This window comes from Asparagus officinalis, chromosome 2, assembly GCF_001876935.1.
Source record: "Asparagus officinalis chromosome 2, Aspof.V1, whole genome shotgun sequence".
Lineage (NCBI taxonomy): Eukaryota > Viridiplantae > Streptophyta > Magnoliopsida > Asparagales > Asparagaceae > Asparagus > Asparagus officinalis.
Window position 1 is genome coordinate 42,806,008 of NC_033795.1, and position 19,152 is coordinate 42,825,159.

Consider the following 19,152-nt stretch of genomic DNA (forward strand, 5'->3'; position numbering starts at 1 on the left):
TTGTGGTTTTTGACTGTATATTGTCCACAAGTTACTTTGGCTCCAAATTGGTCAAATTTAAGGACAAATTTTTAAATTCGATCCATTTAGAAACTTAATTGTCAAAAACGACATACTTCTAATTTAATTGTCAAAATCAATCCAGTTTTAGCCAGTTGGCTGAAACTGGGTTGATTTTGCTGGGTCGATTTTGTCAAAATCGATCTAGTTTTAGCCAGTTGGCTGAAACTGGGTCGATTTTGGGGAAAAACTTTAGGAAACTTTAAAAGACTTCAAGTCCCGTAAAGTTTAAGTTTCGATAATGAGCTTGATTAGGGGTGCTCAAAACTTCACGGGATTTGAAGTCCCGTGAAGTTTTGTACCCGTAAACTTCACGGGATTTCAAGTACCGTGAAGTTACCGTCTCAATTTCCTCTTAGTCACTTTATTTTTGTAAATAACAACGCGCTTAAACTTTACAGGACTTGAAGTCACGTGAAATTTCATAAATTATTTCGTCAAAATTGATCCAATTTCGTAAATTATTTCGCCAAAATCGCGCCAAAATTTCAGACCATTTGTCTTCTCTCCCCTCAAAATATGTTTAAGAATGGCGTTTCTAGTTAATAAGTTAATCTACGAGTCTAATTCAAACGATAACATTTGCACAGTTCCCTGATTTCCTATCTTCGTACGTGGCCATTGCATTATCCCTTCTTTCGCGTCACATCAGGCCCCTCTAGTATTGCGCTTTGAAACTTATTTACCCATTTAGTAGTTTGGTTTTAACAAATAGAACAAAGCAACCTCCTGCTGTGGATGAAATGCTCTCATCTTCATACAGACGGACTAATTTATGTCAATTTTTCATCCAGGCAAAGAGATTTCAAAAAGAACTTCATTCTGTCTCAAAAATCAAATTACAATAAAAAAAGAAAAAGAACAAGCCAATAAAATAAAATAAAAAAAAAAAAAAAAAAAAAAAAAGCCAATAGCGTGTATTGTTGAGGACTTGACTGGTTAGTGTGTATTGTTTAGGACTTCACTGGTTAGGTTACTCTACTTGTTTTTTCAAAAAAAGAAAAAAAGAAAAAAAAGAACTTCATTCCAAAAGATTTTCTGCTAAAATCAAATTACAACTGTAAAACGCTATACTAGAACAGGCCAAGAGCGTGTGTTGTTATCCGCAGTCGATTGCAATCTAATTCTTAGCGTTATGTTTTTGCAACTACATCATCAAAATGTTAAAAGGTAACCAAATTATTGTTTTTTCTATTTTCGCACAAGGCTTTCGGTAAAAACCAGCGTAGTTACAAAAAGCACAAAAAAAAATATTATAGATAACAAAAAACTTATAAGGAAGAACAAATTTTCGATTTAAACTCATTTAAAATTTTTATTAAAAAATTCGACCCAATCCACTTTTTATTATCAAAACCGACCCATTTCGTGCCACGTTAGCAGCGTGGCCACGAAATGGGTCGGTTTTTTTTAAATGACACCGCTAAATAGTCGGGGTTGCCAACCCCGACTATTTAGCTAAGGGCAAGCTAAAATAGTCGGGGTTTTCAACCCCGACTAATTTAGGCCCCTCGCTAATTGGTCGGGGTTGGCAACCCCGACCATTTGGCAGAGAGGTAGGCGTTATTTATTTTGCTACGACAAAATGATCGGGTTTGGGAACCCCGACCATTTTGTGGTCGTGCACAAAATGGTCGGGTTTCCCAAACCCGACCATTTGGCAGACACTTTCAGCTGAAAATAGCTGGAAATACGAACTCCGCTGGAAATTCAAACTCCTGCTGTTACATATCAATCCACAATTCAATCACAATCACAATAACACACATACCAATCAATAATCTCAAATAAAAAACCATAATCAATCAAATAAATACCATGCAATTCACATACTAATAATCAATACTCGATCTAATACATAATATTATGTATTAGATTGAGTATTGATTATTAGTATGTGAATTGCATGGTATGTATCCGATTGATTATGGTTTTTTATTTGAGATTATTGATTGGTATGTGTGTTATTGTAATTGTGATTGAATTGTGGATTGATATGTAACAGCAGGAGTTTAAATTTCCAGCTATTTTCAGCTGAAAGTGTCTGCCAAATGGTCAGGTTTGGGAAACCCGATCATTTTGTGCACGACCACAAAATGGTCGGGGTTCCCAAACCCGATTATTTTGTCATAGCAAAATAAACAACGCCTACCTCTCTGCCAAATGGTCGGGGTTTCCAACCCCGACCAATTAGCGAGGGGCCTAAATTAGTCGGGGTTGGAAATCCCGACTAATTTAGCTTGCCCTTAGCTAAACCCCGACATAACTAAATAGTCGGGGTTGGCAACCCCGACTATTTAGCGGCGTCATTTAAAAAAACCCGATACATTTCGTGGCCACGCTGCTGACGTGGCACGAAATAGGTCGGTTTTGATAATAAAAAATGGATTGGGTCGAATTTTTTAATAAAAAAATTAAATAAGTTTAAATCGAAAATTTGTCCTATAGAGAAAGTAGCAACCCCAAATTGAAGTTCACCCCAAAAACAAGCTCTGGTCAATGTCCGCATCTACTGAAACTTACTGCCCTCTCTTCATCGAATCAAATGGGGCTCTTGAGCTCGAAGCTCCTCCTCCCCCCTCTCCTCATCTCAATCGTCCTCTTCTTCCTCCTCTCAAACCCTAACCCTAACCCTAACCCTAACAGCCTTGTCACCCTCCTAGCCCTCGGCAACGATGCCCCCGACCTCTTCTCCTCCGTCGCCACCCTCCGCTGCGACGAGCCCCGCACCGACCTTGCTCATCCTCTCCGCCGGCGCCTTCGTCATAAATTCGGTTTCGATCATCGCCACGCCTTTCCCTTTGGATCTGCCTCTATTCATTCGGAATGTTTGTTATTTAGTGGCGGTGCTGGTGATGTTCTATGTGTATTTGAGTGGGAGATGTATTTGTGGCAGGGGGTGGGGTTTGTTGGGTTGTATGTGTTTTTTGTGTGGTTTTTGTTTTGGATGGACTTGGGGAGTACGGATGCTTGTAAGAGGAGGGAGGAGGAAGTGGAGGAGGTGGAGATGGGGTTGGTGGAGAAGTCGGCGGCGGAGGTTGAGGGTGGAGATGGTAGAGAAGTGGTTGGGGATCGGTGGAGCTTGTTTTGGATGATGGGAAAGGTACGTAGTAGTTCCTCAACGTTCCCGATGTTTTTATGGGCATTTGCATCAATGTTAGAAAAATGTACATGATATACATAAGAAAAATTCAACCTTTTGCATCAGCAGATTTAAGCTAGAGAGAGAGAGAGAGAGAGAGAGAGAGAGAGAGAGGGGAGGGAGGGAGGGAGGGAGGGAATAGTTAATGATTTTGAATTGTAGACAAGTCTGACCTTTTACTTAAGCATTTTTGAGTTATAAGAGAAGAACACATATAAAAATATTTGAAATAGTACTTCCATACTTGCATTCATCTTATTATAAAAATTGCACTTGCTACACATGAAAAATTCAACCTTTTACATCAGCGCGTTAAGTTAAAAAAAATTCAACCCTTGTAACTTTTTATTACCTTAATCCCTAAGCATGCAACACCCTTTTCTCATGATTTTAATTGTGTTCGGATTCTATATTTGGACTATTTCACAAAAAGGAAATGGTTAAATTAAATTTGAAGTTAAGACTCTTAATTATATTAAACCTTCTATGCATCCTGATATGTTAAGGACTTATTTGAATTAGTGCAGAAGGACATAATATTCTCTACGATAGGATAAGTGCTAAATTAGTTGACCTTTTATTCTATGCGAGGCTCGTTTGGATTATATTAAAATTTGTAGACCTTCATATGTAGAAAAGGAAATAAAATTAAATATAACTTTATCTTACAACTAAAATTTCCTTGCATTTAATGTATAATTGAATATGTTGAAGATGGTTTATCTTTAAGGGCTTTAGCTAGTATGAAGGAAAGCCAGCTCGTATACCTGTGATGCAAGGAACAAGACGTATTGGCGTTGGACACTTAGTCGTTTCTTGCATGCCAAATTGTTGTTGAACTGTTGAAGTATCAGTGTATCACCTATACACATCAGTAGACGATGTTCTTGGTGTTTATGACATGACCAAGATGGAGCATCAATATAGTTCTTCAACTCTATTTCTAGTGACTGCTGTAATAGTTGTCTCCAATTTTTCTAGAAGAATCACATTGTGATCCTTAACCGAAAGTTGTCTCATTAGTTTTGCTGAAATTCACAATGAAAGTTGCACTTCAAGAATGCACAAAACCATATGTCCGTAAATGAGTCTGAAAATTGGAATTATGACCTCCTTACATGTTGTAAGCATTGTCCAATATGTTGTTTGACATCTTTGTCATATTGCCTAAAATGTTGGTTTTAAGCAATAGGCAGCATTAAATGGAGACAATTATCATTCATAGGAGTGTGTCTAATATTAAGGAAACTACTGTAGCTTTAAACAAAGAACCTGTTAAGGGGTCTTACAAACTGCTGAAGTTGTTAATATCCATTAATTGATTTAGCTTTTATCCTCGTTCGTTGAGTCAAATAAGCCAGGCCAGACTCCCGTAACTGAACTCATTTGATCATGTTTCAGGCAAGCTATGACCTAGGATCTGAACCTATATTATCCTGCACTCAGCCAAGCAGGCTAGTGTTGGGTGTAAAAATTGACTTCCCGATGAGAGGTCGTTTGTATTTATAAGATTGGCTTATTACAAACTAATGATCAATGTTTACAACAGAGGACAAGGGAATGACCATTCTTGTTTAATATGGGTTCTTCGGTAGCGATAGGACGCCTTCCTCGGTGTTCGTGTCGAGTTTGCTTCCCTTGGACGGTACGATCGAAGTTACGGTTGAGCTTTAGTACGCAGTAGAAGCTTCGGTGTGGTTGAGTTCGATTATCCAAGCTTGAGAAATATCAATGCCGAAAGCTTAGATAGGGCTAACCTCAAATCTGAAAGTTTAGATCGAGTTTATCTCAACAATCTAAGCTTGCAGCTAAGAATGTTCTACCAGCCGACAGAAGCCTCTGCTTGGAGAGCCGACTGCTTGGAGAGAGCTTCTATGCAAGAGTTTGCTAAGAGCTTGAGAGTCTCAAGTCTGAGAATTCAGACGAGTCTTCTTCAACAAAGGAAGCCTTTAGCAAAATGAGCCAATGTTTAACCTTCGAAAGTGGGATGATTAGCCAACCAAAACTAGGCAGCCAATCAATTCCTTTCACGTTGGCTGAAGGTGGCCTTAAATAGGCAAGGGATGACATGAGACATCCCTTGATTTGTGGGATTTGATCACTAGTAGACTGTCTCCCTAGCTGTAGGATGTGACTATCTAGGAGGTCCTGTCAGCCGTCCTATTCTTGTAGTCTGCCAGCCACCCTATTCTTGTAGTCTGCTAGCTACCCTATTCTTGTAGCTATCAATGGCTATTAGGAGAGTTCTGGCCATGCCTAGCCTAAGTGAGGAGCGCCATGCTCTTTAGCTATGGGATGTGACCCTTGATGTGACTTTTCCCATACTCCAAGTGGGCAACAGACAAGTGAGCTTGACTAGGCGTTCAGGCGAGCTGACGCTTAGGTCTGTAGGTGAGCTTAGTCTTTAGACAAGCTCGAGCCTTCGTGCTGGCGAGCTGGATGGGTTCGCTTTGTTTCGGGTCGACTGAGACTGCCCTTCGTGTCGACACAGGGGCGTCGTCTCGTGTGGCGGACTGACACCGCCCTTCGAGTCGACATGAAAGGTCTCGGCCATTTGGTCTTCGAAGCGAAGGGGCTCTTGGTGAGTCAACTCCGGAAAGGGGAGTCGACTAATCCCGCCCTTCGAGTCGACTAAACGGTCTCGACTCGGGGTCTCGGGGTCTCGGATCTCGAGTCGACTAAGGCCGACATTCGAGTCGACAAATGAGTCTTGGCTCGGGGTCTCTTGATTCTCGAATCGACTAAGGTTGCCCTTCGAGTCGACACGAGAGGTCTCGGCTTGAGGTATCGTCTCGAAGTCTTTGAGGTAAGGGCGAGTCGACACAGGGAGTCTTAGCCACATTTGAGTCGGCTTCAAGAGGACTGAGTCGGCTGGACCCTAAGGGAGTCGTCAAGTCGACAAAGGCCGACCTTCGAGTCGACAAAGGGGTCTCGACTCAGGGTCTCGGCCACATTCGAATCGACTTCAAGAGGTCTGAGTCGGCAAGACCATAAGGGAGTCGGCTAGAATAAGGATTAAGTCGGCTAGACCCTAGGGGAGTCAGCCTGCCTTACCATAGATGGACCCTTGAGCTCTTCTGCCTGTTCCAAGTTGTTATGCAGAGATAAAGATAATTTTTATTGCCTACAAGACCCCCTTCAAAATTTTCAGACCTGAATCAGGTCGCATGGTGTTTGGAATACTTTGGATATGAAGACTTGTAAAATGATCACCGTGCAGACGGAGCGAGGCGCCTTCCAATCGAACTCGACGATGTTAAATTATTCAGTCGCTGCTAACGATCGCCAATTAGGATTTTTAGCAAACCCTCAGCTATCATTGGACTTGCTTTGTTTTTACCAACTGTCGTTTGAGTCGGACTAGTCATGCTCTTGCCCTTAGCATGGTAAATTATCGAGGAATTTTTCTTAGGCTTAATGCTAAGATTTCTCTTCTATCCCTAGCCATTTGAGGCGTTTGGATTAAGAACGTAGGAAGCAGTTTAACCTCATATATCAGTCGGAGGGTATGAGCAGTTTAGCCTCGTGCACCAATTGAAGGATAGGAAATAGTTTTACCTCGTGCACTGGTTGAAGGAAAGGGAACAGTTTAGCCTCGTGCACCGGTTGGAGGAAATGAGTAGCAGTTTATACTCGTATACTTGTCGGAGTAAAGGTGCAGTTTCACATCGTGCACCGGTTGGAGGAAAGGGAGTAGTTTAGCCTCGTGCACCGGTTGGAGGAAAGGAGTAACAGTTTATACTCGTATACTTGTCGGAGTAAAGGGGTAGTTTTAACTCGTGCACCGATTGGAGGAAAGGGAGCAGTTTAGCCTCGTGTACCGGTTGGAGGAAAGGAGCATCAGTTTATACTCGTATACTCGTCGGAGTAAAGTGGTAGTTTCACCTCGTGCACCGGTTGGAGGAAAGGGAGCAATTTGGCCTCGTGCATCGGTTGGAGGAAACGAGCAACAGTTTATACTCGAATACTCGTCGGAGTTTGTCGGGTTATCCTTAAGAATATTATGGGTAATATTCTCTAGGAACTTTTCGTCAAAGGTAGAAAACAGTTTAGCCTCGTATATCAGTTGGAGGTTGCCAGATTATCCTTAAGAATATTCTCCAGGAACTTCCCGTCAAAGGTAAGAAACAATTTATACTCGTATATTTGTTGGAGTATAGAAGAAACAATTTATATTCCTGTACTCATTGGAGTTTGCCGGATTATCCTTAAGAATATTATAGGTAATATCCTCCAGGAACTTCCCGTCAAAGGTAGGGAACAGTTTATACTCGTATACTTATCGGAGTATAGGAGAAACAATTTATACTCGTGTACTCGTCGGAGTTTGTCGGGTTATGCTTAAGAATATTATGGATAATATCCTCCAGAAATTTCCCGTCAAATATAGGAAACAGTTTATACTTGTATACTTGTTGGAGTCTGTCGGGTTATCCTTAAGAATATTATGAGTAATATTCTTCAGAAACTTTCCGTCAAAGGTAGGAAATAGTTTATACTCGTATACCCGTTGGAGTCTGCCGAGTTATCCTTAAGAATATTATGAATAATATCCTTCAGGAACTTCTCGTCAAATGTAGAAAATAATTTATACTCGTATATCCTTTGGAGTCTGCCAGGTTATCCTTAAGAATATTATGGGTAATATCCTCCAGGAACTTTCCGTCAAAGATAGGAAACAGTTTATACTCGTGTACTCATCATATAGCTCCTTCAAGGCCTCTTTTAGTTTTTCTATATTTCTCAAAGTATCTACTTCTGAATATATTTTTGAATAACAAAATTGCACCCCATGCATTTTCAATCTAGGATCCATAATAGAAGCTACTACCATCAATAAATTGCATTCACCGTAATATTTTTCAAATTTGTCTTGCATTATACTAGCCATTTGTTGAATGCAAAAATCATTATCAAGTAGCGACTTCTTTATAACTTCTTTAATCTTATTGACTCCAACAAGATATAAATTAGAAGTAGGATAATCACTACTGAAAATTAGATTAGTTACTGAATTAAAGACGACCAATAATTTGTAAATCTTCTCTACTTTATACCAATCTTCAGGTTCTGACATGCAATCATAACTAGACTCACTTTCCTTGTACATTTGGAATGCATATTTAAACTTCATGGTAGTGATCAACATCAAATATCTTGAATTCTAACGAGTAGGCACATTGAGAATATGCAAGACATGCAAAATTCAGAGTTATTATGGATCTATGCTAATAGAAGTTGAAGAATCGAATATTCAGTGATGAAATGATTCATTCCAGAGTTTGATATACCTTTTTTGAAAAATTGATTAATGATTAATCGGACGATAGCTGAAAATGGAACAATTATACAATATTTGCATTATGTAACACGGTGGGATTATTTAGCCACTATGTTTATAGAAGCAATAACAGTAAATGCACCAGAACGACTGGAAACATAAACATAAACAAATTATTAGTATTTCAATAGAAAAAGTATGAAATTTAGCACTTATAATAAATTTTTAATTTTGCGTACATGTTGAACAACACTTGAAAATGTTCTAAGTCTTGCTTCACTATGAGTGATGAACTTGACACTTTCCCGCACATTTTCAATTGTTGGTGCAGTGACACTTATCCCATCTTAAACAAGAAGATTAAGAATATGAGCACAACATTTACTTGAAACAACTTGCCATCACAAATCAATTTTCTAGTTCTAGAAAGAATGATTTTCAAGTTTCTTAAACAAACATCATTGTAGGATGCGTTATCCACTAATATAGTAAACACTTGATTTTATATTCCCCAATCTTTGAAACATTTATGCATAGCATCAGCAACATCAATACCACGACGAGGAGGCGGCACATGTACAAAACTAAGGACAGTCTTTTGTAGGTCCCAGATGTTATCAACATAATGCCAAGTAATGATCATATATTCGATTTTTTGGTTTTTAGACTTCCAAAGATTGGTTGTTAGACTTACTCTATCCATGCTTTTAAGTTGTTGCTTGAACTTATTCTTCTTGCTAACAAAGACTGTCATGCAATTATCTTTTAATTGTTTCCGTCCAATCTTATCAAAGTGAGGTTGTATAGTCTTCATTGCGAGTACAAACCCTTCGTCAATTATTGTAAATGGATGTTAATGCATCATGACCCAATGAGCTAATACCTCTCTTAACTTTTAAATGGTTATACTTGCCACTAGGTGGAAACATAATTGAATGCTCGATAGTAGAGCCATCTCGTTGAAAGTTAAGAGTTTTTTGTCTTTGATCATTCAACTTCTTAGCAATGCAATTGTTTAAATATGCTTTCAGATGTGATGTTGTTCCGGTTGAATTATAAGCAAAGTCATGCTAGCAATGGTTACATTTTCACCTTTTTTCTTTATTAGGCGAACGAATTCAACAAAGTTATCGCATACCTCGGAAGTCTTTTTTCTTTTTCTCTTTGCTTGAATAGGATTTGTATTCCCCTCAATATTTGTAGTACCGTCAGAGGTTGTGTCTATGACTTGAGGAGCAACAACAGCAGTAGGATCAGGAGAAGATGATATTGATGTAGGTTGAGAGTCACTGTTGATTCATCACGGGAGATGACATTCTGTAACAATAAAAATTACCAAAAGTCTATTAATATGGATTCATATTAGTGTAATTAATATATTAACTTTGAAAATCAAGTTAAAAAGACCAAAATTAACATATAAATCATGATAAAAATTCTAAAATTGCGAACTATTTTTAATGTCTACATATTACTAGCATCATGAATCATGAGCTTCTGGCTTAACCAGTACAACTCTGCAAAGTCTCATAACCAAGGGTAGAGCTAACAAACACTCAAGCCATAAACTACACTACAATAAGTAATGAGTATAAAAATGTTGAATAGTAAACATATGTCCTTGACATAGTATGCGGATTGATTAGCTGGAATGTAGAAGTATGCTGAACAGACATCTACTTTTTTTTAATAAAGATCATTGCTTATTTGCAGAGGGCATGTAAATAATCAAACTTATTTCCTGCACAAGCTACTGCAATCAAGGTTAATCTTTGTGAACAATTTACTTCCCTATTGTCTCCAAGCACTTAAACTGACACAAGGAAATTATTTCCTCCTATAACTTTATTTCATCTCAAGACTGCAGTAGAATGCATAATTAAGTGATTTTGTATACTGGGTTCTCCATGAAGGAAGAATTACATTTACATACTGATCTAGATAGACAAACCATAACTAGAAAGGAAAAGAAAAATTTTGCAGGGACTAAATTGAACTAGGAAATCCATCAGGGCAGGTCAGTTTGATTACCTATGGCCTACCTAGTTGAGATATTAATAGGTGCTATCTATTCTTGGTCAAAAAATTACTAAAGACCTAACTACATTTGTAGCATTCCTACCTTTTATCATTTCTAGCAAGTAACAAACTACCAGGAGAACAAATATAGTATCCTACTCAATATAACAACCCAAGAAGTAACTCATCATGATTGGTAATAGACTGCATTACAAAATCTCGCCCTTTCGTCCCTAAAAATCAAGAAAAAATGTAACTTTAAGCCTCAACTTACATTTTGATGAAGGGGTCGTAGGTTGGAGAGGTAGAGGCGACGCCAGTGGAGTTTCATCGGGTTTAAGGAGGAAGCGATTGACGGCGACACCAATGGTGAAGTCGAGGGGACTGAAGTGCGTTGAATCGCTCGATTCGGCGAGGGGGAAGAGAGTGGAGCTTGAGAGAGAGCGTGAGGGTTCCGCCAGCGAGGGGAAGAGGTCGGAGAGCGTGGCCGATCCGTCGGTGAGGGGAAGAGAGCGGAGAGGTGAGGGAAGACATCGGTTTAAGAGAGAGAGAGAGAGAGAGAGAGAGAGAGAGAGAGAGAGAGAGATCTGTCTGGAGGCGAAAAGGGAAAAGAAGTTAGCCCTGGATTCTATCAAGTAGTATTTATATGGGGTAATAGTTGTAAATAAAGGTTTAGATAGGTAGTGGTTACAATAAGTTCAATTAATAAGACTAAAATGTAAAAAATTATCGAATAGTTAATAATCAACCGAATTGAATGTACCTTTGGTTAAATTCTATTCATTTATAAGCCGAATATTAAAACTTATTTGTTTAGTAATAAATGAACGATCGAATCGAACTTGATTGAATATCTGGACGAATAATAATCGAACTGTTTATAATTATTCGGTTCACTTCCACCCTTAGTCCTAAACTCCTCCTTAAACCTGGTCTCTCCTCTCTCTCCTCTGATCATTCCCAAAATCACAACTTGCGAGTCGGTGAAACATCTTCTTCGACCGTCACCTGCCATTGTCGACACTCATTGATGATCTCGGACATTCTCCAACTCTCAACGAAGCTATCCTACACTCCATGAAGCTCTCCAACGAAGCCTATTTCCCCATTAGAGCGGTCGATGATTTCTTTTGAGTTTATGAACTTTTAGCTTTAGTTTAAGTGTTTAATTTAATGACTTTTAATTGATTACCTAATTAATTTTGATTTATGGATTAAATTTCTGAATAGTTAACTAGTTATTGATTGTTCAGTTGCATATTTGTTGGTATTTTTCTCAGTATATTTTCTATTTTTCATGAATTATATATATTTTAATATATGATGAACAATAATATATGTTAGAAAAATTCAAAAATGCATAATTCCGTATGATCCAATTAATCGGCGCATAACTTGATTAATCATTACTCGTTTTTGGACGGCATGCGTAATAAAACCTTGTTTTTGAACATTGGAACTAAATATGCATAATATTTGCATAAGGTACTTGATAAGGCGGTTATCATGTAAGTGAAGAGTTAGATGTACAGAGTTTACTCATTATATCGCATAGATCATGTTTAAATTGGCATAGACATCCAATTTCCCTCCATCTGACCTAGAGTTTTCTTATCTCATACACATTTCTATCGAAAATAGTGTTCTACGCTTGTTCTATTTATTCTGTTGTCGTGCAGGACAAGTCAAGTTAAAGTGTTTTGACTTGCTTCTAATTTTTTTTCTACTTCTCAACAGATCTCAAGGCTTTGGGAAATTCCAGTAACAATCATCTTGAAGCTTACCATCCCATCAGTATCACCTTCCGAATATAGCAGATTTTACACATCAGCCAACATTTGCTTGTGCCCTCTCTTGATACTATATTCTCTTAGTTCTTTTGTCCCAGTTGATACCCAAATTGTCTTCATCCTTCCACACTCTCAGTTTCCTCTCTGGACTGTCGTTCTCTTCATAAGTTTTAGTCTTGGAGTAGCCCATTTCTTTTTCGAGAATGAACCCCAACAAAAAGACAGCGAAAATAAAAATACAGCTACAACCTTAGTCGCCTTTGTGATGAGTGTCTTTTGGATATCAACAATGGCAGGTGAGCTTCTCAATTGTCTTGCAGCAGTAGGGACCATCCTAGACCTCCCACCTGCAATCCTCGGGCTCACTGTTTTAGCATGGGGGAATTCAGTCGGCGATATTGTTGCTGATGTGGCACTGGCAAAGGCGGGCCAGCCTGCAATGGCAATGGCCGGTTGCTTTGTTGGCCCCATGTTTAACATGCTGATTGGTTTGGGCTCGGCGATGGTGATAGAGACTGCGAAAGCTTATCCTGGAGCTTATGAGCTCAGGTTCCATGTTGGCATTGTGGTTGCCTTTGTGTTCCTCTTGTTGAGCTTGATGGGTTCACTTCTTGTTGTTACTTGGTTCAGGTTTCGCGTCCCTAGGTTTTGGGGGTTCTGTCTTGTTGGCCTCTATGTTTTGTTTACTGCTGTGAGCTTAGCTATTGCCAGATTCGCAGGTTGAGAAAGAGTGATACTTTTAAGTCATTTTTGTACTGGGGTTAACTGTGGATATACCCTCTATACCATTGGCTAATTACATACAAACACTCCTGTAGCTCTATTGCTGCAGATATAACCCCTGAGTGAATTTTTTTTGGCTCTTTTACCCTCAGGTGTCTATTTGTCAGAAGACAAGTTTCTCTTTCACTGGGTGAAAGAGTAGACGTTTCAGTCAGAGGGCCTATTTGCAACAATAGTACTACATGGGTCTGTCCGCAATTAACCCTATGTACTAAAGATCAGAAGCACAAAAGCCATTATGTATGCTTCTGGCAATTTACTTATCATCTCGAGAGTTTGTTTTTCTTCATTGGATGGTTTTCTCCGGGCGAGTGATTTTAAACGAACCTGGAGAAAGAGGATTCTTTGAATGCTGAAGCATTTGATGGGATACTTGTATTCATGAGAAGTGTACACTGGACTAACCGATAAATAGGTTTAGGGGAAGAAGATCAATATATATATATTTCAGAATAAATTCTGAAGTTTGTAATTCTTTTGTTGTATATACCCTTTTTACATGGTGACGAGATTATCGATTCATTTTCAGCAATTGCGATGTAAACGATTAAAGGTACACAAACAGTGATCTGGATTTGGTTCTTTAGTTGCTGAAAGCTATTTAAAGATGATGTATTTTTCAAATTATCCTTGTTCGCTTGTTCAGTGAAATCTACATTCCAATAATGATTTCTAGCGAAAATTGTTCGGATTGTAGCAACGAACTTCGAGTCGTGGACATGAACGAAGATGAATGGGTTACCTGATTAAACCAAAAAAAAAAAAAAAAAAAAAAAAAAAAAAAGGTGTGACAGCAGCTACGGCGACCGCAATTATATGAAACTGGCACCTAATCCCCGATTACGGTAAATAATCAATGTTACCGATGATGCTCGTTCAGGTATTTGATTAAAGTTATGGATATTTAATGGGCCTTTAGGCCCAATCCATAACTTGTGCATTAATCTTAAATCATTTCCATGCCTAACTGAGCGTGACAACAAATGTAAACAAGTAAGTGTCACGTTCAAACACACAAAAGATGAGGAAAAAAAGTGAGCGAGAAAAGATGGCTAATCTTTAAACACTCATCATAAAATGATATCCGCTGGTCATAAAATCCAGCCTCAAATTCCAAACCAATGGGCCAACGCCCATAGGATATTTAAGGACACAAAGCGCACGTTATCGTCTGGCGTCTGGCAAAAGGATAATGTTTTTAATCTATCTTCTTAAAAAAAAGGGAAAAATGTGTCAATGCCCTAAAAGCAAAAACTTCATGTGACCAGCCCCCTTGTATTTTCCCCCATGTGGATAAGCTCCAAATACCTACAGTATTTGTGACGAGACCCTAAAGTATCACTTTTAAAAAAAAGCCCATGGGAAGTTACGAACTTACCCCTTTGATGGGACTGTACTCGTTTACTGCGCCCCTTTCCTATTCAAGAACCATGTCTCTCTCTCATCTCTCTCTCTCTCTCTCATCTCTCTCTCTCTTGCTCCCCGCCTCACCCTCGACTACGCCGGAGTTCGTCGCTGCCACTCTCCGCCTTAAGTTCAGCGTTTCCCTCTCCTCCTCTCCTCCACCCGAGCTTGCAGCTGGAGCTCGCCACCCGCCTAGCCCGCGATCGCCGCCGCTCCGATCATGATGGTCTGCAGAGACCACCTGCTCCAACTCCAGTGTATTAGAACTAAATGTCATCAATGCATTTACATCACGAGCAGATTTCAAATTTGATATATGCAGATTTATTAGTTCTATGTTTGTTGGTTTTGGTTCCTTTCACGAGCTTTGAAATGAAAGCTAAGTCATCAATGAATCATTCTGAGTGCTAATATATTATGTTGAAAAGAATTATAAGTTTATTTCAGTCCCCTCTGGGAAGCAAAGTTTCTTTTACTGGTTGAAATATGCTCTTTAATGTTTGCCATAGTTTTGCTAGTTGAAATCAAGCTGGCTTACGAATTTTGCCTTCTATTGTAAGAAGCTGCCAACATCATCCATAATATTTCTCTTTTTTCCCCTTGTCACTGAAATACCACGTTAGTTCTATTTTATACCAAGTTAGTTCTAATTTATATCACGTTAGTTCTAATTTATAACAAATTAGTTCTAATTTATCTATTTTATACCATGTTAGTTCTAATTTATACCAAGTTAGTTCTAATTTATACCACGTTAGTTCTATTTTATACCAAGTTAGTTCTATTTTATACCACGTTAGTTCTAATTTATACCAAGTTAGTTCTAATTTATATCAAGTTAGCTATTTTATGCCAAGTTATAAACCTAATTTATACCACGTTATATCTCATTTTATACCAAGTTATTTCTAATTTATACCAAGTTAGTTCTATTTTATACCAAGTTACTTGTAATTTTAACCACGTTAGTTCTAATTTATACCACGTTAATTCTAATTTATACCACGTTAATTCTATTTTATAACACGTTAGTTCTAATTTATACCAAGTTAGTTCTATTTTATACCACGTTAGTTCTAATTTATACCACATTAGTTCTAATTTATACCACGTTAGTTCTAATTTATAACAAGTTAAATCTAATTTATACCATTTTAGTTCTATTTTATACCACGTTAGTTCTATTCTGTAGAGTGTTAGTTCTAATCTGCACAGTGTTAGTTCTATTCTATAGAGTGTTAGTTCTAATCTGCACAGTGTTAGTTCTATTTTGTAGAGTGTTAGTTCTAATCTGCACAGTGTTAGTTCTATTCTGTAGCGTGTTATTTCTAATCTGCACAGTGTTAGTTCTATTCTGTAGAGTGTTAGTTCTAATCTGCACAGTGTTAGTTCTATTCTGTAGAGTGTTAGTTCTAATCTGCACAGTGTTAGTTCTATTCTGTAGAGTGTTAGTTCTAATCTGCACAGTGTTAGTTCTATTCTGTAGAGTGTTAGTTCTAATCTGCACAGTGTTAGTTCTATTCTGTAGAGTGTTAGTTCTAATCTGCACAGTGTTAGTTCTATTCTGTAGAGTGTTAGTTCTAATCTGCACAGTGTTAGTTCTATTCTGCACAGTGTTAGTTCAAGTCTGTAGCGTGTGATGGCTTGTTAGTTCTATTTTATTACACGTTATATCTAATTTATACCACGTTATATCTAATTTATGTTAGTTCTAATTTAAACCACGTTATAAACCTAATTTATACCATGTTATATCTCATTTATACCAAGTTAGTTCTATTTTATAACAAGTTAGTTCTAAAATTTTAACCAAGTTTGTTCTAATTTATACCAAGTTAGTTCTATTTTATACCATGTTAGTTCTAATTTATACCAAGTTAGTTCTAATTTATATCAAGTTAGTTCTATTTTATAACAAGTTAGTTCTAATTTAAACCACATTAGTTCTAATTTATACCAAGTTAGTTCTATTTTATACCAAGTTAGCTCTAATTTTAACCACGTTAGTTCTAATTTATACCACGTTAATTCTAATTTATACCACGTTAATTCTAATTTATACCACGTTAATTCTAATTTATACCACGTTAATTCTAATTTATACCACGTTAATTCTAATTTATACCACGTTAATTCTAATTTATACCACGTTAATTCTAATTTATACCACATTAATTCTATTTTATAACATGTTAGTTCTAATTTATACCAAGTTAGTTCTAATTTATAGTAGAGTGTTAGTTCTAATCTGCACAGTGTTAGTTCTATTCTGTAGAGTGTTAGTTCTAATCTGCACAGTGTTAGTTCTATTCTGTAGAGTGTTAGTTCTAATCTGCACAGTGTTAGTTCTATTCTGTAGAGTGTTAGTTCTATTCTGCACAGTGTTAGTTCCGTTCTGTAGAGTGTTAGTTCTAATCTGCACAGTGTTAGTTCTATTCTGTAGAGTGTTAGTTCTAATCTGCACAGTGTTAGTTCTATTCTGTAGAGTGTTAGTTCTAATCTGCACAGTGTTAGTTCTATTCTGTAGAGTGTTAGTTCTAATCTGCACAGTGTTAGTTCTATTCTGTAGAGTGTTAGTTCTAATCTGCACAGTGTTAGTTCTATTCTGTAGCGTGTGATGGCTTGTTAGTTCTATTTTATTACACGTTATATCTAATTTATACCACGTTATATCTAATTTATGTTAGTTCTAATTTAAACCACGTTATAAACCTAAGTTATACCATGTTATATCTCATTTATACCAAGTTAGTTCTATTTTATAACAAGTTAGTTCTAATTTAAACCACATTAGTTCTAATTTATACCAAGTTAGTTCTATTTTATACCATGTTAGTTCTAATTTATACCAAGTTAGTTCTAATTTATATCAAGTTAGTTCTATTTTATAACAAGTTAGTTCTAAAATTTTAACCAAGTTTGTTCTAATTTATACCAAGTTAATTCTAATTTATACCAAGTTAGTTCTACTTTTAACCACGTTAGTTCTAATTTATACCACGTTAGTTTTATTTTATGCCACGTTAGTTCTATTTTATATCAAGTTAGTTCTAATTTTAACCATGTTAGTTCTAATTTATACCACGTTAGTTCTATTTTATATCACGTTAGTTCTAAATTACACCACGTTAGTTCTATTTTATACTAAGTTAGTTCTATTTTATACCATCTCTATGACTAAAAGCTGGTCATGTAGAGAATTTAAAACAAGCATTTAGTAGGTATCTTTATTATGGCGGACCAGCTTATGCCACGTAAGAACACAACATTCGCTTTCATTATATTTTGTGGAGAAGTAATCTTATACAAAATACAAAATACGTAAGAATTGATTTAGAACTAACATGAACTAGTTCAAACAGCTTGTTCTCTAGGAAATGCATGGCTCAGGGACAACAAATGACAAGGCCCTCTATAACACATGAGGTTTATGTGCAATTAACCAAGCATTATACAGATTCTTGAATGGGTTTAACCCCTAAACACTAGTAAATACAATGGCTAATAACATAGAACAAAATGGATCACCTCTCCCTCATCTTCTTCCACTTCGTCCAAACAACTCCCCAATCATACCCTCCACGTCCTTCACCTTGTACTTCAACCTCACATTCCCCACTTTACAATAACAACCAAAAGAAGAGCTCAAGAAACAAGAAAACCAGAAATCTCAAAAACACAAAATTTTCAAGAACTCACTCATATCAGATCACCAGAAGAGGAAGACGAAGAATCCTCCTCCAAGAAACCATCATTCGACCACTGCTCAGAGATCTCGACGGCTTCCTTCTCTTCTCATGGTTTCGTCCATCCGTACGAGAGCTAGTCCCCTTCTTTCAGAATCTCCTCGGCCAAACCCAGCCTCCCGCCTGAAATCAGCTCCTCCCTCGTCAAAAACGCACTCGGGTTCTCAGATTTCTCCATGAAATCGTAGATATCAAGCTCCAATCTACTGACGCTAGCAGGAGAGAGAGAGGGGGGGGGGAGAGAGAAGGATGACGTGACTTTCTATGCTTTTGGGCTATGTCTCGGGAAGAAGGAGAAGGGCAATTTGGGTTTTTTTTTTAAAAAATACAATCTCTATTTTGTATACTGCTAACGTGTTGGGGCCTTGACACATTTAACATTACTTTTTGGGGCTTATCCACATGGGAAAAAATACAAGGGGGTTGGTCACATGAAGTTTCTGCTTTTGGGGGCTGAACACATTTTTCCCTAAAAAAAATGATGAAAATAAAAAAAAGACGATGTAATGAAAATGAAAATGAACATTTAGATGTCTTTTAGTCACGCAAGATTCCACTCCAAAGTCGTTGGTAGGCAACCACAAAGTCACCTGCTCCCTTGAGCTCCATCTTTTTTTGGGGGCCCAATTCTTTTTCAGTGTCTGCATCATCACATTGTAGAATATTCTTCCGCTTTCCAAATTGATGTTAAACTTTTTTTTTAATTTGTTTTTTTCACCTTAGAAACCACCTTTAAAATAGAATTATTCTATGAAAACCATTTTTTAATTTTCAGTTAATACATTAACCATGTTTAAAAAAAATATTTGGTTGCATTCAACCACATGGACCTATTTTTTAGTTAATTTATTTCGTAATTGATCTCATATAACATATGTTAAGGATTATCAGTCTAATATACTTGTATTTGACAACTAAGTATTGCAA

The 19,152-nt window shown here is 37.4% G+C and overlaps 1 protein-coding gene across 1 annotated transcript; it reads left to right on the forward strand.

Annotated features, from left to right (window-relative positions):
• On the forward strand, positions 2,606-13,695 carry LOC109831115 (cation/calcium exchanger 5). The gene is given in 4 exon segments (XM_020398455.1): positions 2,606-2,799; positions 2,801-2,934; positions 2,937-3,163; positions 12,240-13,695. Coding segments are annotated over 4 exon segments (1,332 nt in total). The 3' UTR covers positions 13,017-13,695.